At 49.5% G+C, this 27,429-nt stretch overlaps 1 protein-coding gene across 1 annotated transcript in view; it reads left to right on the top strand.

Annotated features, from left to right (window-relative positions):
• Positions 1–27,429, top strand: part of LOC147663833 (coagulation factor XI-like) — a 72,407-nt gene that overhangs the window by 14,467 nt on the left and 30,511 nt on the right. The window contains exons 3-4 of the mRNA XM_086950170.1: positions 1,551–1,663; positions 13,920–14,088. Of these exons, the coding sequence (XP_086806296.1) occupies positions 1,551–1,663; positions 13,920–14,088 (282 nt within the window). The remainder of the gene's footprint in view (positions 1–1,550; positions 1,664–13,919; positions 14,089–27,429) is intronic.

Below are 27,429 nucleotides of genomic sequence, written 5' to 3'. Positions count from 1 at the left end.
TCCGGGTCCAATTTAGCCCAAGGGCGTGTAGGTCTGCTGGGTAAAGGTCTAGGGCGAGAGATGGTAGAGAACCGCCAGCTCAACGTTATCAGTGGCCGGTGCCTTTTTGGTTGAAGCTTAGACACTACAGCGGGTGTCGTTGTTTTAGTGGCCGGTGCCCTCTTGGTGGAAGCTTAGACACTCTAACTGGTGCTGTTTTTCAATGGCCGGTGTCTTTTTGGTGGAAGCTTAGAAACTATATCAGTGTTGTTGTATCAGTGGCCTGAGCCCTCTTGGTGGAAGCTTAGACACTATAGCGGGTGTTGTTGTTTCACTCATCGGTGCCCTCTTGTTGGAAGCTTAGACACAATAGCGGGTTTCGTTATTTCAGTGGCCGCTGCCCTCTTTGTGGGAGCTTAGACACTATAGCGAGTGTCGTTGTTTCAGTATCTGTTGCCCTCTTGGTGGAAGCTTAGACACTATAGCAGGTGCTGTTGTTTCAGTGGCCGGGGCCTTTTTGGTAGAAGCTCAGACACTATAGCGGATGTCGTTGTTTCAGTGGATGGTGCCTTTTTGGTTGAAGTTTAGACACTATAGCGAGTGTCGTTGTTATAGTGGCCGGTGCTTTTTTGGTTGAAGCTTACTGAAACCTCCTGAGTTAAGAGGTGGAGCACTCTCCGCTAGTGCGCGCTTATTCAATCACCATCCGTGTCCGGTTAGTCCATTCCATATATACACAAATAAGATAACCAGCTATTATTAGTTGTCCAAGGGCATTAATCTCCTTAATTTTGTATCTGGTTGCAGTGGCCGCCAATGTGCATCCACTAGCGGAGAGTGCTCCACCTCTTAACTCAGGAGGTTTATGTATCGAGAGCCCCGAGAAATCCATGTGGCGGTGGATATGTTGAACCCCGATATTTGATTGTTTAAATTATTAATTTATAAACCCTGTCCTGAGGAGGCCTAAGAAGAAAAGGCTGAAACATGGTCACGTCGACACTTCTAAGGAGGAGGCATTGGAATTGTAGTGATTTGCGGATTTGTAAAGTGTCACACTGGAATGAGGTGTACTAGTTGACTAGCCTTAAGTGTGCCACTTAGACTACCTCGAAGTGGTCCTTCCAGAATTGTAAGGGGGACCCTAGTAAGAATTATTTTGTAGGGTTATTGGGTTATGTATTTTGGGATTTTTGTATGTACAGAATGTTGTAATATATGTCAGTTCTGTGTTCACTTGATTGATTAGGTGCCACTGTTTATGTGCGTCATAAAAAGTTTTGATATATTCCTCAAGAATAATAATTGTGGAGAGGGTATTTAAATGTGCTCTGCCCCAAAACTGCTATGTATTTGTTTCTTTATACCATTTTCTATTGAATAAAACTAAGTCCCATCCTCAGGTGTAAAAGGGTTATTTGGGTCTACCCCCATTGAGTTTGACTGTTGGTCTGGTGTGATATGCTATTTCTGACGTTGTGATAGGGATGGCACTTGCAGTCAGTGAATGCGAAATTTGCAGCTTGATGTTTGCTCTTAAATTATTGTTGCCTGTCTAATTTCTACCTCAGCAAATTATGTTTACTGAAGTCCCGAACCAAGCTTGCAGGCCCAACGAGCATCGCGATGGTCCACGGAGTCATTTCTGGATACACACTGAAGGATTGCTCTCCGAGCGAGGCCTGTAAGTCACCCTTCCTCTCTTTAATGACTTGTTCAATCAAATATTGCTCCAGTTAAAGGGGAGAACTGTATTTGCCTCTAGAACTGGATGAAGAAAGAAAGGACAAGAAAGAAATTCAGACTCCAGGAAAGCTTCTCATCTCCATTACTTGATGATGGATCACACATCGTCCTACCCAGATCTTTACCTAGCGAGAGAAAGACCATAGAGCCACTTACGGTGGTCTTTAAACACAGAGACAGAGGGAATGTTAACTTCTAACAGGTTCATCTACTGGTGGACACCTCAGATCCATAGACTTGGTCTTCACCTGGAGAGAGAAGCATCTTATTCACCTGCAGAGAGAGACCTCCGATCTAGTCATCTGATGGGTTAAGCCATGGAGACACTTACCTCAGAGTAAACGGGTCAGCCTTTCACCATCTCCCCTCCTCATCCTTTTCAAGAGTGTTACTGTCATGAACTTTGCTCAATGCAAGATTTCATCATTTCAGCCCGTAAATCCTGCTCTAAGTTCCCACATACGTATCTGGCTATCCAGTGGCGACTTCTAGAACCCACACAGTATTAGATCACAGATCCTTTCATCATAGGATCGTTCAGCTGCTTCTAAAATCCACTCTGTTACAATTTCCTGATAATTTCACTGCTGCATCCATCGACAACTCAAAGAATCCACACCGTTCTAAATCACAGATCCCTTCCACACGCTATCCATCAACAACTCAAAGAATCCACACCGTTCTAAATCCCAGATCCCTTCCACACGCTATCCATCAGCAGCTCATTGGATCCACACTGTTCCAAATCACAGATCCCTTCGACACGCTATCCATCAACAGCTCATTGGATCCACACCGTTCTAAATCACAGATCCCTTCCACACGCTATCCATCATCAGCTCATAGGATCCACACCGTTCTAAATCACAGATCCCTTCCACACGCTATCTGTCAGCAGCTCATTGGATCCACACTGTTCCAAATCACAGATCCCTTCCACACGCTATCCATCAACAGCTCATGGGATCCACACTGTTCTAAACCACAGATCCCTTCCACACGCTATCCATCAACAGCTCATGGGATCCACACTGTTCTAAATCACAGATCCCTTCCACACGCTATCCATCAGCAGCTCATTGGATCCACACCGTTCTAAATCACAAATCCCTTCCACACGCTATCCGTCAGCAGCTCATTGGATCCACACTGTTCCAAATCACAGATCCCTTCCACACGCTATCCGTCAGCAGCTCATTGGATCCACACTGTTCCAAATCACAGATCCCTTCCACACGCTATCCATCAGCAGCTCATTGGATCCACTCGGTTCTAAATCACAGATCCCTTCCACACGCTATCCGTCAGCAGCTCATTGGATCCACACTGTTCCAAATCACAGATCCCTTCCACACGCTATCCATCAACAGCTCATGGGATCCACACTGTTCTAAATCACAGATCCCTTCCACATGCTATCCATCAACAGGTCATTGGATCCAAACTGTACTAAATCACAGATCCCTTCCACACGCTATCCATCAACAGGTCATTGGATCCAAACTGCTCTAAATCACAGATCCCTTTCACACGCTATCCCTCAACAGCTCATTGGATCCACACTGTTCTAAATCACAGATCCCTTCCACACGCTATCCATCAACAGCTCATGGGATCCACACTGTTCTAAATCACAGATCCCTTCTACACGCTATCCATCAACAGCTCATGGGATCCACACTGTTCTAAATCACAGATCCCTTCTACACGCTATCCATCAACAGCTCATGGGATCCACACTGTTCTAAATCACAGATCCCTTCCACACTCTATCCATCAGCAGCTCAAGGGATCCACACTGTTCTAAATCACAGATCCCTTCCACACGCTATCCATCAGCAGCTCATTGGATCCACACCGTTCTAAATCACAGATCCCTTCCACACGCTATCCGTCAGCAGCTCATTGGATCCACACTGTTCTAAATCACAAATCCCTTCCACACGCTATCCGTCAGCAGCTCATTGGATCCACACTGTTCCAAATCACAGATCCCTTCCACACGCTATCCGTCAGCAGCTCATTGGATCCACACTGTTCCAAATCACAGATCCCTTCCACACGCTATCCATCAGCAGCTCATTGGATCCACTCGGTTCTAAAACACAGATCCCTTCCACACGCTATCCGTCAGCAGCTCATTGGATCCACACTGTTCCAAATCACAGATCCCTTCCACACGCTATCCATCAACAGCTCATGGGATCCACACTGTTCTAAATCACAGATCCCTTCCACACGCTATCCATCAACAGGTCATTGGATCCAAACTGTACTAAATCACAGATCCCTTCCACACGCTATCCATCAACAGGTCATTGGATCCAAACTGTTCTAAATCACAGATCCCTTTCACACGCTATCCCTCAACAGCTCATTGGATCCACACCGTTCTAAATCACAGATCCCTTCCACACGCTATCCATCAACAGCTCATGGGATCCACACTGTTCTAAATCACAGATCCCTTCTACACGCTATCCATCAACAGCTCATGGGATCCACACTGTTCTAAATCACAGATCCCTTCTACATGCTATCCATCAACAGCTCATGGGATCCACACTGTTCTAAATCACAGATCCCTTCCACACTCTATCCATCAGCAGCTCAAGGGATCCACACTGTTCTAAATCACAGAACCCTTCCACACACTATCCATCAGCAGCTCATTGGATCCACACCGTTCTAAATCACAGATCCCTTCCACACGCTATCCGTCAGCAGCTCATTGGATCCACACTGTTCCAAATCACAGATCCCTTCCACACGCTATCTGTCAGCAGCTCATTGGATCCACACTGTTCCAAATCACAGATCCCTTCCACACGCTATCCATCAGCAGCTCATAGGATTCACATAGTTCTAAATCACAGATCCCTTCCACACGCTATTCGTCAGCAGCTCATTGGATCCACACTGTTCCAAATCACAGATCCCTTCCACACGCTATCCATCAACAGCTCATGGGATCCACACTGTTCCAAATCACAGATCCCTTCCACACGCTATCCATCAACATCTCATGGGATCCACACTGTTCTAAATCACAGATCCCTTCCACACGCTATCCGTCAGCAGCTCATTGGATCCACACTGTTCCAAATCACAGATCCCTTCCACACGCTATCCGTCAGCAGCTCATTGGATCCACACTGTTCCAAATCACAGATCCCTTCCACACACTATCCATCAGCAGCTCATTGGATCCACACGGTTCTAAATCACAGATCCCTTCCACACGCTATCCATCAGCAGCTCATTGGATCCATACCGTTCTAAATCACAGATCCCTTCAACACGCTATCCGTCAGCAGCTCATTGGATCCACACCGTTCCAAATCACAGATCCCTTCCACACGCTATCCGTCAGCAGCTCATTGGATCCACACTGTTCCAAATCACAGATCCCTTCCACACGCTATCCATCAGCAGCTCATTGGATCCACAAGGTTCTAAATCACAGATCCCTTCCACACGCTATCCATCAGCAGCTCATTGGATCCATACCGTTCTAAATCACAGATACCTTCCACACCCTATCCGTCAGCAGCTCATTGGATCCACACCGTTCCAAATCACAGATCCCTTCCACACGCTATCCATCAGCAGCTCATTGGATCCACACGGTTCTAAATCACAGATCCCTTCCACACGCTATCCGTCAGCAGCTCATTGGATCCACACTGTTCCAAATCACAGATCCCTTCCACAGGCTATCCATCAGCAGCTCATTGGATCCACATGGTTCTAAATCACAGATCCCTTCCAATCAATCAATCAATCAATCAGTGACACTTATAAAGCGCGCTACATACCCGTGGGGTCTCAAGGCGCTGGGGGGGGGGGAGCCGCTACTGCTCGAACAGCCAGGTCTTCAGCTTCTTCCTGAAGGAGAGGTGGTCTTGGGTCAGGCGCAGGTCGGTCGGGAGGGAGTTCCAGGTCTTGGCGGCCAGGTGGGAGAAGGACCTTCCTCCTGTAGTCGCTCTTCGGATGCGGGGGACGGCGGCGAGGGCGTGGTTGGCTGATCGGAGGTGGCGTTTGGGAGCGTAGAAGTTGACTCGGCTGTTGAGGTAGCTCGGGCCTTGGTCGTGTAGGGCTTTGTGTGCGTGGGTGAGGAGGCGGAAGGTGATTCTTTTGTTGACGGGGAGCCAGTGAAGGTCTCGCAGATGTCCGGAGATGTGGCTGGTTCGTGGGATGTCGAGGATGAGTCTGGCTGAGGCGTTCTGGATCCGCTGGAGTCTCTTCTGGAGCTTGGCGGTGGTCCCGGCGTAGAGGGCGTTGCCGTAGTCCAGTCGGCTGGTGACGAGGGCCTGGGTGACGGTCTTCCTGGTCTCGGTGGGGATCCACCAGAAGATCTTCCGTAGCATGCGTAGGATGTTGAAGCATGCCGAGGAGACGTTGTTGACTTGCCTGGTCATGGAGAGGGAGGAGTCCAGGATGAAGCCCAGGTTGCGTGCATGGTCTGTCGGTTTGGGTGCGGTGCCCAGGGCGGGAGGCCACCAGGAGTCGTCCCAGGCGGAGGGAGAGGAGCCCAGGATGAGGACCTCCGTCTTGTCCGAGTTCAGTTTCAGGCGGCTGGTCGTCATCCACTCGGCTACCTCTTTCATCCCTTCGTGCAGGTTGGCTCTGGCGGCGGCGGGGTCGTTGGTCAGGGAGAGGATCAGCTGGGTGTCGTCGGCGTAGGAGATTATGCTGAGGTTGTGTTTGCGTACGATGGCCGCGAGGGGGCTCATGTAGACGTTGAAGAGGGTGGGGCTCAGAGATGATCCTTGGGGGACGCCGCAGATGACTTCGGTGGCCTCTGACTTGTACGGTGGTAGGCGGACTCTCTGTGTTCTCCCGTCGAGGAAGGAGGTGATCCACTCCAGCGCCTTGTCCTGGATTCCGACGTTGCTGAGGCGCCGTACTAGGGTGCGGTGGCAGACCGTGTCGAATGCCGCGGAGAGGTCTAGGAGGATGAGGGCCGCTGTTTCTCCATTGTCCATCAGGGCTCGGATGTCGTCGGTGGCGGCGATGAGGGCGGTCTCGGTGCTGTGGTTGGCTCGGAAGCCGGACTGTGAGGGGTCGAGGGATCCGTTCGTCTCGAGGAAAGCGGCCATCTGCTTGTTGACGGTCTTCTCGATGACTTTGGCTGGAAACGGGAGGAGCGAGATGGGGCGGTAATTCTTGAGGTCGGTGGGGTCCGCTGTTGGTTTCTTGAGTAGGGCGCTGAGTTCGGCGTGTTTCCAGCTCTCGGGGAAGATGGTGGTGTCGAGGGATGTGTTGATGATGTCTCGCAGGTGGGGTGCGATGACAGCGTCGGCTTTGTTGAAGACGTGGTGAGGGCAGGGGTCCACACGCTATCCGTCAGCAGCTCATTGGATCCACACTGTTCCAAATCACAGATCCCTTCCACACGCTATCCATCAGCAGCTCATTGGATCCACTCGGTTCTAAAACACAGATCCCTTCCACACGCTATCCGTCAGCAGCTCATTGGATCCACACTGTTCCAAATCACAGATCCCTTCCACACGCTATCCATCAACAGCTCATGGGATCCACACTGTTCTAAATCACAGATCCCTTCCACACGCTATCCATCAACAGGTCATTGGATCCAAACTGTACTAAATCACAGATCCCTTCCACACGCTATCCATCAGCAGCTCATTGGATCCACTCCGTTCTAAATCACAGATCCCTTCCACACGCTATCCGTCAGCAGCTCATTGGATCCACACTGTTCCAAATCACAGATCCCTTCCACACGCTATCCATCAGCAGCTCATTGGATCCACACCGTTCTAAATCACAGATCCCTTCCACACGCTATCCGTCAGCAGCTCATTGGATCCACACTGTTCCAAATCACAGATACCTTCCACACGCTATCCATCAGCAGCTCATAGGATCCACACCGTTCTAAATCACAGATCCCTTCCACATGCTATCCCTCAACAGCTCACTGGATCCACACGGTTCTATATCACAGATCCCTTCCACACGCTATCCATCAGCAGCTCATTCGATCCACACAGTTCTAAATCTCAGATCCCTTCCACACGCTATCCATCAACAGCTCATGGGATCCACACTGTTCTAAATCACAGATCCCTTCCACACGCTATCCATAAACAGCTCATGGGATCCACACCGTTCTAAATCTCAGATCCCTTCCACACGCTATCCGTCAGCAGCTCATTGGATCCACACTGTTCCAAATTACAGATCCCTTCCACACGCTATCCATCAGCAGCTCATTGGATCCACACGGTTCTAAATCACAGATCCCTTCCACACGCTATCAATCAACAGGTCATTGGATCCAAACTGTACTAAATCACAGATCCCTTCCACACACTATCCAACAACAGGTCATTGGATCCAAACTGTACTAAATCACAGATCCCTTCCACACGCTATCCCTCAACAGCTCATTGGATCCACACGGTTCTAAATCACAGATCCCTTCCACACGCTGTCAGCAGCTCATTGGATCCACACTGTTCTAAATCACAGATCCCTTCGACACTCTATCCATCAACAGCTCATAGGATCCACACGGTTCTAAATCACAGATCCCTTCCGCACACCATCCATCAACAGCTCATGGAATCCACACGGTTCTAAATCACAGATACCTTCCACATGCTATCGTGAGCAGCTCATAGAATCTACACTGTTCTAAATCACAGATCCCTTCCACACGCTGTCAGCAGCTCATTGGATCCACACTGTTCTAAATCACAGATCCCTTCGACACGCTATCCATCAACAGCTCATAGGATCCACACGGTTCTAAATCACAGATCCCTTCCACATGCCATCCATCATCAGCTCATTGGATCCACACGGTTCTAAATCACAGATTCCTTCCACACGCTATCAATCATCAGCTCATTAGATCCACACGGTTCTAAATCACAGATCCCTTCCACACGCTATCCAACAGCAGCTCATTGGATCCAAACAATTCTAAACCACAGATCCCTTCCACACGCTATCCATCAGCAGCTCATTGGATCCACACGGTTCTAAATCACAGATCCCTTCCACACGCTATCCTTCAACAGCTCATTGGATCCACATTGTTCTAAATCACAGATCCCTTCCACACGCTATCCATCAACAGCTCATTGGATCCACACTGTTCTAAATCACAGATCCCTTCCACACGCTATCCAACAGCAGCTCATTGGGTCCACACTGTTCTAAATCACAGATCCTTTCCACACGCTATCCATCAACATCTCATTGGATCCACACTATTCTAAATCACAGATCCCTTCCACACGCTATCCATCAGCAGCTCATTGGATCAACATGGTTCTAAATCACAGATCCCTTCTGCACGCTATCCCTCAACAGCTCACTGGATCCACACGGTTCTAAATCACAGATCTCTTTCGCACGCTATCCATCAGCAGCTCATTGGATCCACACTGTTCTAAATCACAGATCCCTTCCACACGCTATCCATCAGCAGCTCATTGGATCCACACGGTTCTAAATCACAGATCTCTTCCACACGCTATCCATCAGCAGCTCATTGGATCCACACTGTTCTAAATCACAGATCCCTTCCACACGCTATCCATCAGCAGCTCATTGGATCCACACTGTTCTAAATCACAGATCCCTTCCACACGCTGTCAACAGCTCATTGGATCCACACTGTTCTAAATCACAGATCCCTTCCACACGCTATCCATCAACAGCTCATGGGATACACACTGTTCTAAATCACAGATCCCTTCCGCACGCTATCCATCAACAGGTCATTGGATCCAAACTGTACTAAATCACAGACCCCTTCCACACGCTATCCATCAACAGGTCATTGGTTCCAAACTGTTCTAAATCACAGATCCCTTTCACATGCTATCCCACAACAGCTCATTGGATCCACACTGTTCTAAATCACAGATCCCTTCCACACGCTATCCATCAACAGCTCATGGGATCCACACTGTTCTCAATCACAGATCCCTTCTACACGCTATCCATCAGCAGCTCATTGGATCCACACTGTTCCAAATCACAGATCCCTTCCAAACGCTATCCGTCAGCAGCTCATTGGATCCACACTGTTCTAAATCACAGATCCCTTCTGCACGCTATCCGTCAACAGCTCATAGGGTCCACACTGTTCTAAATCACAGATCCCTTCCACACGCTATCCGTCAGCAGCTCATTGGATCCACACTGTTCTAAATCACAGATCCCTTCCACACGCTATCTCTCAACAGCTCATGGGATCCACACTGTTCTAAATCAAAGATCCCTTCGGCACGCTATCCATCAACAGCTCATGGGATCCACACTGTTCTAAATCACAGATCCCTTCCACACGCTATCCATCATCAGCTCATTGGATCCACACTGTTCTAAATCACAGATCCCTTCGGCACGCTATCCATCAACAGCTCATGGGATCCACACTGTTCTAAATCACAGATCCCTTCCACACGCTATCCATCATCAGCTCATTGGATCCAAACTGTACTAAATCACAGATCCCTTCCACACACTATGCATCAACAGGTCATTGGATCCAAACTGTTCTAAATCACAGATCCCTTTCACACGCTATCCCTCAACAGCTCATTGGATCCACACTGTTCTAAATCACAGATCCCTTCCACACGCTATCCATCAGCAGCTCATAGGATCCACACTGTTCCAAATCATAGATCCCTTCCACACGCTATCCGTCAGCAGCTGATTGGATCCACACTGTTCCAAATCACAGATCCCTTCCAAACGCTATCCGTCAGCAGCTCATTGGATCCACACTGTTCTAAATCACAGATCCCTTCTGCACGCTATCCGTCAACAGCTCATAGGGTCCACACCGTTCTAAATCACGGATCCCTTCCACACGCTATCCGTCAGCAGCTCATTGGATCCACACTGTTCCAAATCACAGATCCCTTCCAAACGCTATCCGTCAGCAGCTCATTGGATCCACACTGTTCTAAATCACAGATCTCTTCCACACGCTATCCATCAACAGCTCATTGGATCCACACTGTTCTAAACCACAGATCCCTTCCACACGCTATCCATCATCAGCTCATTGGATCCACACTGTTCTAAATCACAGATCTCTTCCACACGCTATCCCTCAACAGCTCATGGGATCCACACTGTTCTAAATCAAAGATCCCTTCGGCACGCTATCCATCAACAGCTCATGGGATCCACACTGTTCTAAACCACAGATCCCTTCCACACGCTATCCATCATCAGCTCATTGGATCCACACTGTTCTAAATCACAGATCTCTTCCACACGCTATCCCTCAACAGCTCATGGGATCCACACTGTTCTAAATCAAAGATCCCTTCGGCACGCTATCCATCAACAGCTCATGGGATCCACACTGTTCTAAACCACAGATCCCTTCCACACGCTATCCATCATCAGCTCATTGGATCCACACTGTTCTAAATCACAGATCCCTTATGCACACTATCCGTCAGCGGCTCTTGTATCATCTCTATTCTAAATTACAGATGCATTTAATGGGATCCTTCACCAGCTCTCAGTGGAAGGCTGGGATCCCCGGGATTGGCTGGTGAACTTCAACTAGATTCTAAATCTGGTCCTTTAATCTGTGTTCTGATCTACAGGCCCCCACAGCACAGGCAGCAATTTCCTACACTGCTAAGTGAGGAAATGGCCAACTTTGCAACTAACTACACTAAAACATTGCTTACTAGTGATCTAAATGACTGGTCTTATGACCCTCAGGGAGGGCCCCAATCGGCAGAACTAACTGAGTTTTTAACAAACCTGAACTTCACTCAGCATGTGAACGCGGCCACGCACAACAAAGGTCACACTCTGGACCAGGTTTGGACAGCACACTGGACAGTATCTGCCCCCACGATCTTACCTTGTATATGGTGAGACCATCATTTATTAAAACTATCAGTCACTATGCCCATTGCCGAAAAGACTCCTACGGTTGCGGGGGCATGATTAGGGCATGGGTCTCTCTGAATAAACAAGAATTTTGGAACACCCTAGCCAACCAACCTGTTACGGTAGCTTCTGACGTAGACCTCTCCGAGGCTAACATTTCAGCTTGGATCACAGGAGCCAGCGACTTGCACGCACCTCTCAAAAAGCTTCAACAGGCTTGCCGCTCTGAGGCACACAAAAGGTTCTCCCCAGAGCTAAAAAAGCTTGAACTCACAGTACGTCAAAAAGAACGCAGGTGGAGATTAAACTACTCCCCTGAAGACAAGCATATCTATTCATATGGTGCAGAAGGAATATAAAAAAGCCATAAGTGCAGCAAAGGCCTCACGTTACTCCTCTAGAATCCTTAGCTCATCTGATGGGTCAAGGGAAATCTTTGCAATCGTCAATGAATTATCTAATACAGACAGAGTCTTACCTCTTCTTACACCTTTCAAGACTTCTGTAATTCTCTCAATCATTTCTTTTTGGATAAAATAAACATCATCAAAGTGGGTATCCCTAAAACAAACCTTAATGAGACCCTTCCAAGCTCATTTATGAACCCTCTTACTTTGGATGCCTTCCCGGCCACCAACAATGAAGTCTTTCTGAATCTTTTGTCCAAAATCAAATCTGGTTCCCCCTTGGACTGCTGTCCGCCCTATATCCTAAAAAACATATTTTCGGCTTTACCAACATTGGCTGTGACCCTGCTTAAAAGAGTCCCTCTCACAGGGCTACGTCCCCAAAGCCTTTAAAGATGCAATTGTGGTCCCCCTTCTAAAAACGTCTGGCATTGATCCCTTGAACTTGTCAAATTATCCTCCTATGTCCTTGCTTCCCTTTCTGGCAAAGGTGCTAGAGGCATATGTGGCAAGCTGTCTCTCCAGTTTTTTGGAAACGCCTGGTTATCTTGAACGTCACCAGGCGGGTTTTCGACCTGCCCATTCTACAGAGTCAGTAGTACTGGCAGTCATTGACGAACTGCATAAGAAAGCGGACGAAGACACCCCTCAGGCCCTGGTATTACTAGACCTTTCGGCCGCGTTTGACACGGTCGACCACAGTATACTGGAAGACTGTGTCAGACAGGCGGGCATCCAGGGTACAGCCTTTCATTGGATCAGCTCCTTTCTTAAAGGACACACTCAGTCAGTACGTCTTGCTACCTTCACAGCCCCTAAGTTAACAACAACATGCGGGGTCCCCCAAGGCTCCTCTCTTTCCCCCCCATCTATTTAATGTATATCTTCTCCCTCTGATTCAGTCTCTGAAGAAAATGAATGTGACAACTTTCAACTATGCAGATGACCTTCAGCTGATTTTTACTTTTGATAATTCGCATAATTCAGTAGTTGAATTTCAGGCCACCATGACCTATATCCGCCAACGGATGGACCAGAACCATCTAAAGCTCAAGCCTAGTAAGACAGAACTACTACTCGCAGGTAAGAGCAAGAATTTCTGGGGACCACAATATTGGCCATCAGAACTTGGCTCCCCACCAGCTCGGTTAAAAGCCTTGGGGTTATTATAGATAATGATCTGTCACTAAGAGCCCAGGTGGGCTCAGTGGTTTCTAAATGCTTTCTTCAGCAACGTGAAATTAGGAAGATTAGTCGCCTGCTCACTCACGCAGCACTAATACAGGTTACGATAGCCTTGGTGATTTCACACCTAGATTACGCTAATTCAATCTTCTTGGGACTGCCACTCTACCTCAGTAAGAGGCTCCAAATCATCCAGAATCCGCTGCCAGACTGATCCATCAACAGCCTAGATGGCTTTCAGCCAGACCCTTACTGAAGAAACTTTATTGGTTCCCAATATCTGAAGGGGTGGAATTCAAAACGGGATGCCTGATTCCTAAATCACTGCATGGCAAGAGTCCTAAATTCATTAACACACTCTTGACGAGGTATATAACTTCACGCCACCTCCGTTCAATGGATCTCCAGCTACTTGCTACTCCCACTTATAAACGGAAACAACAAGGTGGACGACGATTCGCTTTCCTAGCCACCAGATTATGGAATTCACTCCCTTTGGAGATTTGATCTTGCACAGATCTACTTGAATTCAGGAAATTATTGAAAACGTGGTTGTTTACGAGAGCTCATAAATAACTCCTCTCGGTCTTGGTAGGTTCTAAGTAGCGCCATGAAACTCCTGGGTGTAGGTGTGCTTTATAAGCAACTTTTAACATAGCATAACCTGTCTCTCTGCATCTCTTGTAGGTGGCCTTGAATGCAGCGACCTGGTTCTCGATGGGATCAATTTCCCCGGACATGAGATCGGCAGCGCCCTGAGTCCAGATGCGGACCGCTGCCAGCTCGTATGCAATGACCTGCCTCTCTGCCAGTTCTTCAGCTTCAGCAACGAGAACTGCACCGATGAAAGCCAGAGGTACGAGCATCTGCATCTCATCACTGCTGATGACCCTGTATCAAGCGTTCTTTGCGCACTGCAGCCAGAGGCACCTGATAGGTCAGGGAGCCTGTCACTCTTGCCTCAGTACAACCTTGTCAGGGTTGCACGCACCGCCAAAGGAGAGTGGCTGTTGTGCTCACATCCAGTTTTGGGGTGATTGTTTGACGGTGACCCTGGATATCTGGGACAGAGACATTAGCCTTTATTTCTGTTGCCCTGGGAGAGAGACCACAGACGCCCCGCCCCCACCAGCTGACCATCCAATGAACCTCCATATTAGGGTCCTTCCATTGCCCCTTGGCTGTATCTTGTGTGATGGGGCGCTCTTGAGGCATGGATGAGGGCGCATTCCTTTATTAATGTGTTCTTGGCCAGGACATAAAGGGTGTCTCAGAAGAAGGGGGTTCCACACATGAAGGTAAAGGCCACTCATGCTTGGAGCATCTCTGGGGACCAGGGCCCTCGCATCTCCAGGGATAGTACCTGGCCTGTCTGGCTAGCTCAGCTTTAGATTAGGCAATGAAGATGCTACCTGTGCTGTCTGGCTACCACAGCTTTAGATTAGGGTATGAAGATGCTACCTGGCCTGTCTGGCTAGCACAGCTTTAGATTAGGCAATGAAGATGCTACCTGGCCTGTCTGGCTAGCACAGCTTTAGATTAGGGTATGAAGATGCTACCTGGCCTGTCTGGCTACCACAGCTTTAGATTAGGGTATGAAGATGCTACCTGGCCTATCTGGCTAGCACAGCTTTAGATTAGGGTATGAAGATGCTACCTGGCCTGTCTGGCTAGCACAGCTTTAGATTAGGGTATGAAGATGCTACCTGTGCTGTCTGGCTAGCACAGCTTTAGATTAGGGTATGAAGATGCTACCTGTGCTGTCTGGCTAGCACAGCTTTAGATTAGGGTATGAAGATCTACCTGTGCTGTCTGGCTAGCTCAGCTTTAGATTAGGCAATGAAGATGCTACCTGGCCTGTCTGGCTTGCTCAGCTTTAGATTAGGGTATGAAGATGCTACCTGGCCTGTCTGGCTACCACAGCTTTAGATTAGGGTATGAAGATGCTACCTGGCCTATCTGGCTAGCACAGCTTTAGATTAGGGTATGAAGATGCTACCTGGCCTGTCTGGCTAGCACAGCATTAGATTAGGGTATGAAGATGCTACCTGTGCTGTCTGGCTAGCACAGCTTTAGATTAGGGTATGAAGATGCTACCTATGCTGTCTGGCTAGCACAGCTTTAGATTAGGGTATGAAGATCTACCTGTGCTGTCTGGCTAGCACAGCTTTAGATTAGGGTATGAAGATGCTACCTGTGCTGTCTGGCTAGCACAGCTTTAGATTAGGCAATGAAGATGCTACCTGGCCTGTCTGGCTAGCTCAGCTTTAGATTAGGGTATGAAGATGCTACCTGTGCTGTCTGGCTAGCACAGCTTTAGATTAGGCAATGAAGATGCTACCTGGCCTGTCTGGCTAGCACAGTTTTAGATTAGGCAATGAAGATGCTACCTGGCCTGTCTGGCTAGCTCAGCTTTAGATTAGGGTATGAAGATGCTACCTGTGCTGTCTGGCTAGCACAGCTTTAGATTAGGCAATGAAGATGCTACCTGGCCTGTCTGGCTAGCACAGCTTTAGATTAGGCAATGAAGATGCTACCTGGCCTGTCTGGCTAGCACAGCTTTAGATAAGGGTATGAACATGCTACCTGGCCTGTCTGGCTAGCACAGATTTAGATTAGGGTATGAAGATGCTACCTGTGCTGTCTGGCTAGCACAGCTTTAGATTAGGGTATGAAGATGCTACCTGTGCTGTCTGGCTAGCACAGCTTTATATTAGGCACTGAAGATGCTACCTGGCCTGTCTGGCTAGCACAGCTTTAGATTAGGGTATGAAGATGCTACCTGGCCTGTCTGGCTAGCTCAGCTTTAGATTAGGCAATGAAGATGCTACCTGGCCTGTCTGGCTAGCACAGCTTTAGATTAGGGTATGAAGATGCTACCTGTGCTGTCTGGCTAGCACAGCTTTAGATTAGGCACTGAAGATGCTACCTGGCCTGTCTGGCTAGCTCAGCTTTAGATTAGGCAATGAAGATGCTACCTGGCCTTTCTGGCTAGCTCAGCCTTAGATTAGCCAATGAAGATGCTACCTGGCCTGTCTGGCTAGCACAGCTTTAGATTAGGCAATGAAGATGCTACCTGGCCTGTCTGGCTAGCACAGCTTTAGATTAGGCAATGAAGATGCTACCTGGCCTGTCTGGCTAGCTCAGCTTTAGATTAGGCAATGAAGATGCTACCTGGCCTGTCTGGCTAGCTCAGCTTTAGATTAGGCAATGAAGATGCAACCTGGCCTGTCTGACTAGCTCAGCTTTAGATTAGGCAATGAAGATGCTACCTGGCCTGTCTGGCTAGCTCAGCTTTAGATTAGGCAATGAAGATGCTACCTGGCCTGTCTGGCTAGCTCAGCTTTAGATTAGGCAATGAAGATGCTACCTGGCCTGTCTGGCTAGCACAGCTTTAGATTAGGCAATGAAGATGCTACCTGGCCTGTCTGGCTAGCACAGCTTTAGATAAGGGTATGAACATGCTACCTGGCCTGTCTGGCTAGCACAGATTTAGATTAGGGTATGAAGATGCTACCTGTGCTGTCTGGCTAGCACAGCTTTAGATTAGGGTATGAAGATGCTACCTGTGCTGTCTGGCTAGCACAGCTTTATATTAGGCACTGAAGATGCTACCTGGCCTGTCTGGCTAGCACAGCTTTAGATTAGGGTATGAAGATGCTACCTGGCCTGTCTGGCTAGCTCAGCTTTAGATTAGGCAATGAAGATGCTACCTGGCCTGTCTGGCTAGCACAGCTTTAGATTAGGGTATGAAGATGCTACCTGTGCTGTCTGGCTAGCACAGCTTTAGATTAGGCACTGAAGATGCTACCTGGCCTGTCTGGCTAGCTCAGCTTTAGATTAGGCAATGAAGATGCTACCTGGCCTTTCTGGCTAGCTCAGCCTTAGATTAGGCAATGAAGATGCTACCTGGCCTGTCTGGCTAGCACAGCTTTAGATTAGGCAATGAAGATGCTACCTGGCCTGTCTGGCTAGCACAGCTTTAGATTAGGCAATGAAGATGCTACCTGGCCTGTCTGGCTAGCTCAGCTTTAGATTAGGCAATGAAGATGCTACCTGGCCTGTCTGGCTAGCTCAGCTTTAGATTAGGCAATGAAGATGCAACCTGGCCTGTCTGACTAGCTCAGCTTTAGATTAGGCAATGAAGATGCTACCTGGCCTGTCTGGCTAGCTCAGCTTTAGATTAGGCAATGAAGATGCTACCTGGCCTGTCTGGCTAGCTCAGCTTTAGATTAGGCAATGAAGATGCTACCTGGCCTGTCTGGCTAGCTCAGCCTTTGATTGGGCAATTACTATGTTGGCTGTACTGGTGGCTAACACAGCTTTTGATTGGGTCGAGGAAGATATTGACTGTGGTGGTTGGATGGGATGACCTTTGATTGACTTCTGGCACTCAGCACCCAGTAGCTCACTTTCACTTACTGTACAATAACAGCAGAAGCGGTTGAGGGACCACGTGGGAGGTCTTTGTTTTGCTTTCACTTCTATCCTACACACAGTTGGAAAAGGCCTGGACTTGGGGGGAGTTCTGCTGCTGTGACCTCCTCAGAAGGGGAAGCCCTGAGCAGCCAGGGAAGACAGACACCCTCCTTAGCTGGAGAACAAGCACAAGGCCGATTGTGCACTCACCATCTTAAAATGTTTTGGCAGAGGCTGCCCTCCGAGAGGCCTCGGAGGACTGGCGCCTTACCAGAAGCCCGTGGCTACCAGGTTTTAAATGGCCAAACTGCAGCAGGAAAGGGAAGGACCCCCACTCCCAGGAAATGAGGGGCCAAAAGGAGCTGAAGTCACACAAAAACCCATGGGCCAATCATGAGTGTGCGATAACACTGCCGAGGAAAGGGGGCAATGGGGTTTATAAGAGATGATGCCCTTACGGCCTGCGCATGACTAGAAGCGGGGCAGCGCGCTACAGAACTGACACCCACCCACACTAAGGGAAAAATCAGTGCTGCAGTCCAGAAGAAGGAGGCACCAGTGAAGGCAGCAGTAGGCCAAGAAGCTAATGCTGAAAAAAGGGCAAACCCCGGCATGTCGGGTTAGCAGATGCAGGCTACTTCGCCGGGATGACGTATGGCAGGGTAAGTCCCCCCCAAGCATGGTGGGGTGGCGCATGCAGGCTACTTACCCGAGGATGACTTATGGCAGGGTAAGTCACCCCTGAGCATGGCGGGGTGGCGCATGAAGGCTACTTACCTGGGGAGGACTTATGGCAGGGTAAGTCACACCCTGGCATGGCGGGTGGCAGATGCAGGCTACTTACATGGGGATTACTTAAGGCAGGATAAGTCACACCCCGGCATGGTGGGGTGGCGGATTCAGGCTACTTACCTGGGGACGAAGTATGGAAGGGTAAGTCATACCCCAGCAAGGCGGGATGGTGGATGGAGGCTACTTACCTGGGGATGACTTAAGGCAGGGCAAGTCACACCCCGGCATGGAGAGGTGGTGGATGAAGGCTACTTACCTGGGGATGATGTCTGGCAGGGTAAGTCACACCCCGGCATGGCGGGGTGGCAGATGAAGGTTACTTACCCGGGGATGACTTAAGGCAGGAAAAGTCACACCCCGGCATGGCGGGGAGGTGGTTGCATGCTACTTACGTGGGGATGACGTATGGCAGGGTAAGTCACACCCTGCCATGGCGGGTCGGCGGATTCAGGCTACTTACCTGGGGATGACCTATGGCAGGGTAAGTCATACTCCGACATGGCGGGGTGACCGTTGCAGGATACTTACCTGGGGATGACGTCTGGCAGGGTAAGTCACACCCCGGCATGGCGGGGTGGTGGATGGAGGCTACTTAACTGGGGATGACTTAAGGCAGGATAAGTCATACCCCAGCATGGAGAGGTGGTGGATGAAGGCAACTTACCTGGGGATAACATAAGGCAGGATAAGTCACACCCTGGCATGGAGAGGTGGTGGATGGAGGCTACTTACGTGGGATGACTTAAGGCAGGATTAGTCACACTGTTGCATGGCGGGGTGGTGTTTGCAGGCTACTTACCTGGAGATGACATATGGCAGGGTAAGTCACACCCAGGCATGGTGGGGTGGCGGATGCAGGCTACTTACCTGGGGATGACATTTGGCAGGGTAAGTTTCACCCAGGCATGGCGTGGTGGTGGTTGGAGGCTACTTACCTGGGGATGAAATCTGGCAGGGTAAGTCACACTCCGGCATGGCGGGGTGGCGGATGAAGTCTACTTACCTGGTGATGACTTAAGGCAAGATATGTCACACCCCGGCATGGCGGGGTGGCAGATGAAGGCTACTTACCTGGGGATGACTTAAGGCAAGATAAGTCACACCCCGGCATGGCGGGGTGGCGGATGAAGTCTACTTACCTGGTGATGACTTAAGGCAAGATATGTCACACCCCGGCATGGCGGGGTGGCAGATGAAGGCTACTTACCTGGGGATGACTTAAGGCAAGATAAGTCACACCCTGGCATGGCGGGTGGTGTTTGCAGACTACTTACTTGGGGATGATGTATGGCAGGGTAAGTCACACCCAGGCATGGCGGGGTGGCGGATGCAGGCTACTTACGTAGGGATGACTTAAGGCAGGATAAATCACACCCTGGCATGGCGGGGTGGCGGATAAAGGCTACTTACCTGGGGATGACTTAAGGCAGGATAAGTCACACCCAGGCATGGAGAGGTGGTGGATGGAGGCTACTTACGTGGGATGACTTAAGGCAGGATAAGTCATACTCCTGCATGGCGGGGTGGTGTTTGCAGGCTACTTACCTGGAGATGACATATGGCAGGGTAAGTCACACCCAGGCATGGCGTGGTGGTGGTTGCAGGCTACTTACCTGGGGATGACGCCTGGCAGGGTAAGTCACACCCCGGCATGGCGGGGTGGTGGATGGAGGCTACTTACCTGGGGATGACTTAAGGCAGGATAAGTCACACCCCGGCATGGCTGGGTGGCGGATGAAGTCTACTTACCTTGGGATGACTTAAGGCAAGATATGTCACACCCCGGCATGGCGGGGTGGCGGATGAAGGCTACTTACCTGGTGATGACTTAAGGCAAGATATGTCACACCCCGGCATGGCGGGGTGGCGGATGAAGGCTACTTACCTGGGGATGACTTAAGGCAAGATATGTCACACCCCGGCATGGCGGGGTGGTGGTTGCAGGCTACTTACCTGGGGATGACGTCTGGCAGGGTAAGTTACACCCCGGCATGGCGGGGTGGTGGATGAAGGCTACTTACCTGGGGATGACTTAAGGAAGGATAAGTCATACCCCGGCATGGAGAGGTGGTGGATGAAGGATACTTACCTGGGGATGACGTATGGCAGGGTAAGTCACACCCTAGCATGGCGTAGTGGCAGATGCCGGCTACTTACGTGGGGATGACTTAAGGCAGGATAAGTCACACCCCGGCATGGCGGGGTAGCGGATAAAGGCAACTTACCTGGGGATGACTTAAGGCAGGATAAGTCACACCCAGGCATGGCGGGGTGGTGGATGGAGGCTACTTACGTGGGATGACTTAAGGCAGGATAAGTCACACTCCTGCATGGCGGGGTGGTGTTTGCAGGCTACTTACCTGGAGATGACATATGGCAGGGTAAGTCACACCCTGGCATGGCGGGGTGGCGGATTCAGGCTACTTACCTGGGGACGAAGTATGGAAGGGTAAGTCATACCCCAGCATGGCGGGATGGTGGATGGAGGCTACTTACCTGGGGATGACTTAAGGCAGGGCAAGTCACACCCCGGCATGGAGAGGTGGTGGATGAAGGCTACTTACCTGGGGATGATGTCTGGCAGGGTAAGTCACACCCCGGCATGGCGGGGTGGCAGATGAAGGTTACTTACCCGGGGATGACTTAAGGCAGGAAAAGTCACACCCCGGCATGGCGGGGAGGTGGTTGCATGCTACTTACGTGGGGATGACGTATGGCAGGGTAAGTCACACCCTGCCATGGCGGGTCGGCGGATTCAGGCTACTTACCTGGGGATGACCTATGGCAGGGTAAGTCATACTCCGACATGGCGGGGTGACCGTTGCAGGATACTTACCTGGGGATGACGTCTGGCAGGGTAAGTCACACCCCGGCATGGCGGGGTGGTGGATGGAGGCTACTTAACTGGGGATGACTTAAGGCAGGATAAGTCATACCCCGGCATGGAGAGGTGGTGGATGAAGGCAACTTACCTGGGGATGACATAAGGCAGGATAAGTCACACCCTGGCATGGAGAGGTGGTGGATGGAGGCTACTTACGTGGGATGACTTAAGGCAGGATAAGTCACACTGTTGCATGGCGGGGTGGTGTTTGCAGGCTACTTACCTGGAGATGACATATGGCAGGGTAAGTCACACCCAGGCATGGTGGGGTGGCGGATGCAGGCTACTTACCTGGGGATGACATTTGGCAGGGTAAGTTTCACCCAGGCATGGCGTGGTGGTGGTTGGAGGCTACTTACCTGGGGATGAAATCTGGCAGGGTAAGTCACACTCCGGCATGGCGGGGTGGTGGATAAAGTCTACTTACCTGGTGATGACTTAAGGCAAGATATGTCACACCCCGGCATGGCGGGGTGGCAGATGAAGGCTACTTACCTGGGGATGACTTAAGGCAAGATAAGTCACACCCCGGCATGGCGGGGTGGCGGATGAAGTCTACTTACCTGGTGATGACTTAAGGCAAGATATGTCACACCCCGGCATGGCGGGGTGGCAGATGAAGGCTACTTACCTGGGGATGACTTAAGGCAAGATAAGTCACACCCTGGCATGGCGGGTGGTGTTTGCAGACTACTTACTTGGGGATGATGTATGGCAGGGTAAGTCACACCCAGGCATGGCGGGGTGGCGGATGCAGGCTACTTACGTAGGGATGACTTAAGGCAGGATAAGTCACACCCTGGCATGGCGGGGTGGCGGATAAAGGCTACTTACCTGGGGATGACTTAAGGCAGGATAAGTCACACCCAGGCATGGAGAGGTGGTGGATGGAGGCTACTTACGTGGGATGACTTAAGGCAGGATAAGTCACACTCCTGCATGGCGGGGTGGTGTTTGCAGGCTACTTACCTGGAGATGACATATGGCAGGGTAAGTCACACCCAGGCATGGCGTCGTGGTGGTTGCAGGCTACTTACCTGGGGATGACGCCTGGCAGGGTAAGTCACACCCCGGCATGGCGGGGTGGTGGATGGAGGCTACTTACCTGGGGATGACTTAAGGCAGGATAAGTCACACCCCGGCATGGCGGGGTGGCGGATGAAGTCTACTTACCTTGGGATGACTTAAGGCAAGATATGTCACACCCCGGCATGGCGGGGTGGCGGATGAAGGCTACTTACCTGGTGATGACTTAAGGCAAGATATGTCACACCCCGGCATGGCGGGGTTGCGGATGAAGGCTACTTACCTGGGGATGACTTAAGGCAAGATATGTCACACCCCGGCATGGCGGGGTGGTGGTTGCAGGCTACTTACCTGGGGATGACGTCTGGCAGGGTAAGTTACACCCCGGCATGGCGGGGTGGTGGATGGAGGCTACTTACCTGGGGATGACTTAAGGCAGGATAAGTCACACCCAGGCATGGCGGTGTGGCGGATGCAGGCTACTTACCTGGGGATGACTTAAGGCAGGATAAGTCACACCCCGGCATGGCGGGGTGGCAGATGAAGGCTACTTACCTGGGGATGACTTAAGGCAGGATAAGTCACACCCCGGCATGGCGGGGTGGCAGATGAAGGCTACTTACCTGGGGATGACGTATGGCAGGGTAAGTCACACCCTGGCATGGTGGGGTGGTGGATGGAGGCTACTTACGTGGGGATGACTTAAGGCAGGATAAGTCATACCCCGGCATGGCGGGGTGGTGGATGGAGGCTATATACCTGGGGATGACGTATGGCAGGGTACGTCGGCCAACAGGGGCAGTATGCCGGGCAAGAAACTTGCAGCCCAGACCTGCCAGACGGGCGGGCACAAATGGACAGACAAGGTAGCGAGTGGGGCCTAACATCAGTGAGAGGTTACCCCCAGCTGAAAGGGGATCATTCCAACACAGAAACTTGATTTACGTCCCAAATTGACACGTATGATTTATGGCATAGTAACGATTGGAGTGTGACATGATTTATGACATGAGTATGATCAGCCGTGATTGATTTATGACAGGGCGTGATTAACGACCCTGTCAAAGTGATTTATGCCCTTAGGGTGTCGGTCACATGCCTAACATACAGGATAATAAAAGCTGCAGCCAAAAATTCCAAGCACACCCATGCATCATGTGTCAGTAATGACGTCCATCATTACATGGGGGGTTTGGAGGGGGCCATGGGTGGGGTGAAGGAAGCCAGCAGCGAAGTCTTTGGGGTAAGAAAGGCGCGAGCGGACTGCGGCTGCACGTATCGGACCCTTCCAAGTGAGTCCTTGCCAGCGCGTGTCCATGTGGAGTTCACAAGTCCAAGGGACATCAAACCTCGGGGTACAGCAGCCATGAGGGACCGTCCGAAGCAGATACAGTCTCACTTTATGAGGGAGGTACTAGGAAAATGACACCAAAGAGATTTACAACATAATGTTCTCCTGCAGGGCCCTGGAGTCCACTGCGAGAGGGAAGTGAAGTTGAAATATAAGCAAGTGGTCGGACAGATTTAAACTAGATTTAACAAGAGGACTAGTTACTTGTAGGTCCTTGGGGAGGTGTGGATCTTGTTTATCTCGACCCCTGCATTTTCTATTATTTACAGAGACCTGGTTTACTGATTTATAATGGCCTGTCCTGGCTACATTTGTTCGACGGGTTTCAAAATATTGTTTGTCACAGACGGATGGGTAGAGGGGGGGTGTTGCCATTTATATCAGGGTATAGCAAGAATGTAATAAGCCTTTGTGCAAGCAAAGAAACTGTCCCCTTTGGCTGCTGTTGGGGTGGAGAAATACAGCAATTTCTAGGGTTCAGTGGCGCCGCTGCTACTGCACCTTATGCACTAAGGGTGACTATGCCCCTTATTGTTGTATGGTAAAAATATCAGATCTCAGAGTTGAATCAATGTGGTCTTAATGCATTTCTTTAACCTCAGCCAAAACCTGTACTTAGTTTGCACTGTGTTGGATGCCTCTGACTGGAAAACACAAGTGTCCAGTTGTAATCAGAGAGTAGTAGAGGTCGGTAATTGTAATTTACGCATTTGTGACAACTACCCCACAAAAGGGATCTTTCGTGGTTGGAAAATGCCAGTCACTCCTTTCCGTGGTACTGGCTGGAGGTGGGAATATACTTTTGTATAGACATGGCTTAGTGCGAACCCTGGCAGAGTTTATATGGTGAGCCCAGGCCCTTTCAGGCACACACTGGAGCACCCCCATCAGGGTGAGCTTACCCGCAGAACTACCTGAACAAAGAGGAACAAAGGCACAACGAGGAGGGACACATACTGCGGGAGTGGGGGAGGAGGGTGACTCACCTGGACCAGCCCTGGCTGCTGAAAGGACTTCAGTCCCCAGTGCGCTGTAGCGACTGTAGAACAATATCAGACACGTTGCAGCTCTGGATCAATGGCTTCCTCGGAGCCGCCTTCTTACATAGACGTGACGTGTGCCCGCCTGCCTTTGTCTGGACTTGAGTGCTGTCTGAGACTGCGGAGACATGCATTTTATATGTTTTCCATAGGCTGCCTCTTATACAGCAGCAGAAAACCTCTGTTTCAACCAGCAGCATGAAAAGAAGTGGACGTAGGTTCTGAGCCCCCAGACACCCTCTATTCTGCCACTGTCCCACTCCTGTCATTCACACAGATCACCCCATCTTTATGGGACTACAAGCGCCACTATCAGCGAGCCAAATGTGGGACAAAGATAGCCATGATTTGATGAGGACCTGAGATGCAGTGTCTCGGTCTTACGCAGTTTTTCCATGTGACGGCTCAGACATTCTCTGACAGATCGTAGGTACCCCTGTGTTTTACAGCTCACCAGTACCCCCACAGACTAACAGTGTGCAGCCCTGCGGGATACAGCTTATGTCTGGCTCTGTAGTGTGCATGTGTTATCACACTGTAGGCAGTCCAGTACCGGGCGTATCCTGCATTGCTTTAAAACCTGAACATTAATAAATAATTAGACACAACCTATTGTACCTGAGCATCTACACAACGAATCCATTTAGCCCTTAACTGCATTTCAGCGCTGTGACCTGCGAGAGGCTCTAGAGAAGGACAAGAGTGATGAACAGATGCCCAATAAATTGCACAAGGAGACAGAAGCATGCCAGAGTCAAACATGTGTGCACCAGATTTCAGAAGGATTTAATCTGCGCATACCCACTGTGTGCTCGTTGATTTATAGATGGTGCGAACAGAAGACGAGCAATTGGTTCCTCACTCTCTCTGACATGTTAGGAGTTACCAATCCCCAACAGGCTGCTTCCCCAACTCTGGCTTGCAGCAGACTGTGACTTGGAGCACACACGCAGTTGAGAAGCAGAAACATAAAATGGTAGTTTTACCATTCTAAGGTTCTGCTTCTTGCAAAGACCACTGTTTTTCAATATTACATCATTTGTCTGGTCAGACCATTCCATGGTTCAACTAACAAAAAAGTACAAGATGCTGCAATAGTAAAAGTTGACCTAAGTCGATTGTAGCAAGTACATTGGCTAGAGCTATATGTCCAGGGGGCTGCAAGGAAGGTTGAGGGTCAGTGAAGGGTAGAGGCCGCTTTTAGAGCCGAAACTCTATTACTTCAAACACCTGCCAGTGATATCTCCCCAGGCACTTTTAAGCCTTAATCCATGCAGTTCAAGAACAACTAGTATCAGTGGTGGCTCCTTCATAAGGGCGTGGGGGTATCACCCCATTGCTTTCCCTCAGTGCGAGAAGCAGAAACATATGATGGTAAAACTACCATTTTGTGTTTCTGCTTCTCGCAATGCGAGAAAGCCGAAGTGCCTGGTTGTGGGAGGGCAGTGGGCGGCCTGCTCGAGGGCAGGGGGGGTATGGTTTGCCCACTGTTGTGGGCCCTCACTGCTTTGGTTGGCCGGGGGCACTTTCCTTTTTCTCTATGTTGCGTTGTGATTGGTGGAGGGGAGGCTGCCTGTGGGTGGCTTTCACTGTTAACATTCACTATTTCCAGGTTCGATTTTAAGTCCACTATTTACAGGTTAATTTTTAACACCCAATGTTTACAGGCTTGATTTTGATACCGACTCGGTTCATTGTTAATATCCATTATTTCCCATTTCGATTTTAAAACCCACTTTTACATTTTGATTTTAAAACACACTATTTACAGGTTCACTTTTAACATCATTTTTTGTCCCAATTTACAGGATCACTTTTAACACCCTCTTTACAGGTACCTTTTTACAGCTCCTATTTACAGATTCTCTTTCAACACCCACTATTTACAGACTCACTTTTAACACCTACTAGTTACAGGATCACTTTTAGCACCCACTATTTACAGGTTCCTTTTCAATACCTCCTATTTACAGGCTCACTTTTAACACCCGCTATTTACAGGCTCACTTTTCACACCCACTAGTTACAGGATCACTTTAACACCCACTAGTTACAGGATAATTTTTTACACCCACTAGTTACAGGATCACTTTTAGCACCCACTATTTACAGGTCGCCTTTTAATACCCCCTATTTACAGGGATGCTTTTAAGCCCCTATTTACAAGTTCCCTTTCTATACCTCCTATTTACAGGCTCACTTTTAACACCCACAATTTACAAGCTAACGTTTAGTACCCCCTAGTTACAGATTCACGTTTAACACCCACTATTTACAGGTACACTTTAACAGCCCCTATTTTCAGATTCTCTTTTAACACCTACTATTTACAGGCTCACTTTTAACCCCCACTAGTTACAGGATCACTTTTAACAGCCACTAGCTTCAGGTTCACTTTTAACACCTACTTGTTACAGGTTCACTTTTAACAGCCACTAGTTACAGGATCACTTTTAACACCTACTAATTACAGGCTCACTTATAACAACCACTAGTTACAGGATCAGTTTTAACACCTACTAGTTACAGGCTTACTTTTAACACCTACTAGTTACAGGATCACTTTAAACACCCATTAGATAAAATTACAGCTCCAATTAACAGGTTCACTTTTAACACCCCTATGTACAGGTACACCTTTACAGCTTATATTTACAGATTCTCTATAAACATCCACTATTTTCA

Source organism: Lissotriton vulgaris, unplaced genomic scaffold, assembly GCF_964263255.1.
Source record: "Lissotriton vulgaris unplaced genomic scaffold, aLisVul1.2 SCAFFOLD_1872, whole genome shotgun sequence".
Taxonomy (NCBI): domain Eukaryota; kingdom Metazoa; phylum Chordata; class Amphibia; order Caudata; family Salamandridae; genus Lissotriton; species Lissotriton vulgaris.
Note: the sequence above shows the minus strand (reverse complement) of the source record. Positions and strands in the feature narration are given on the sequence as shown.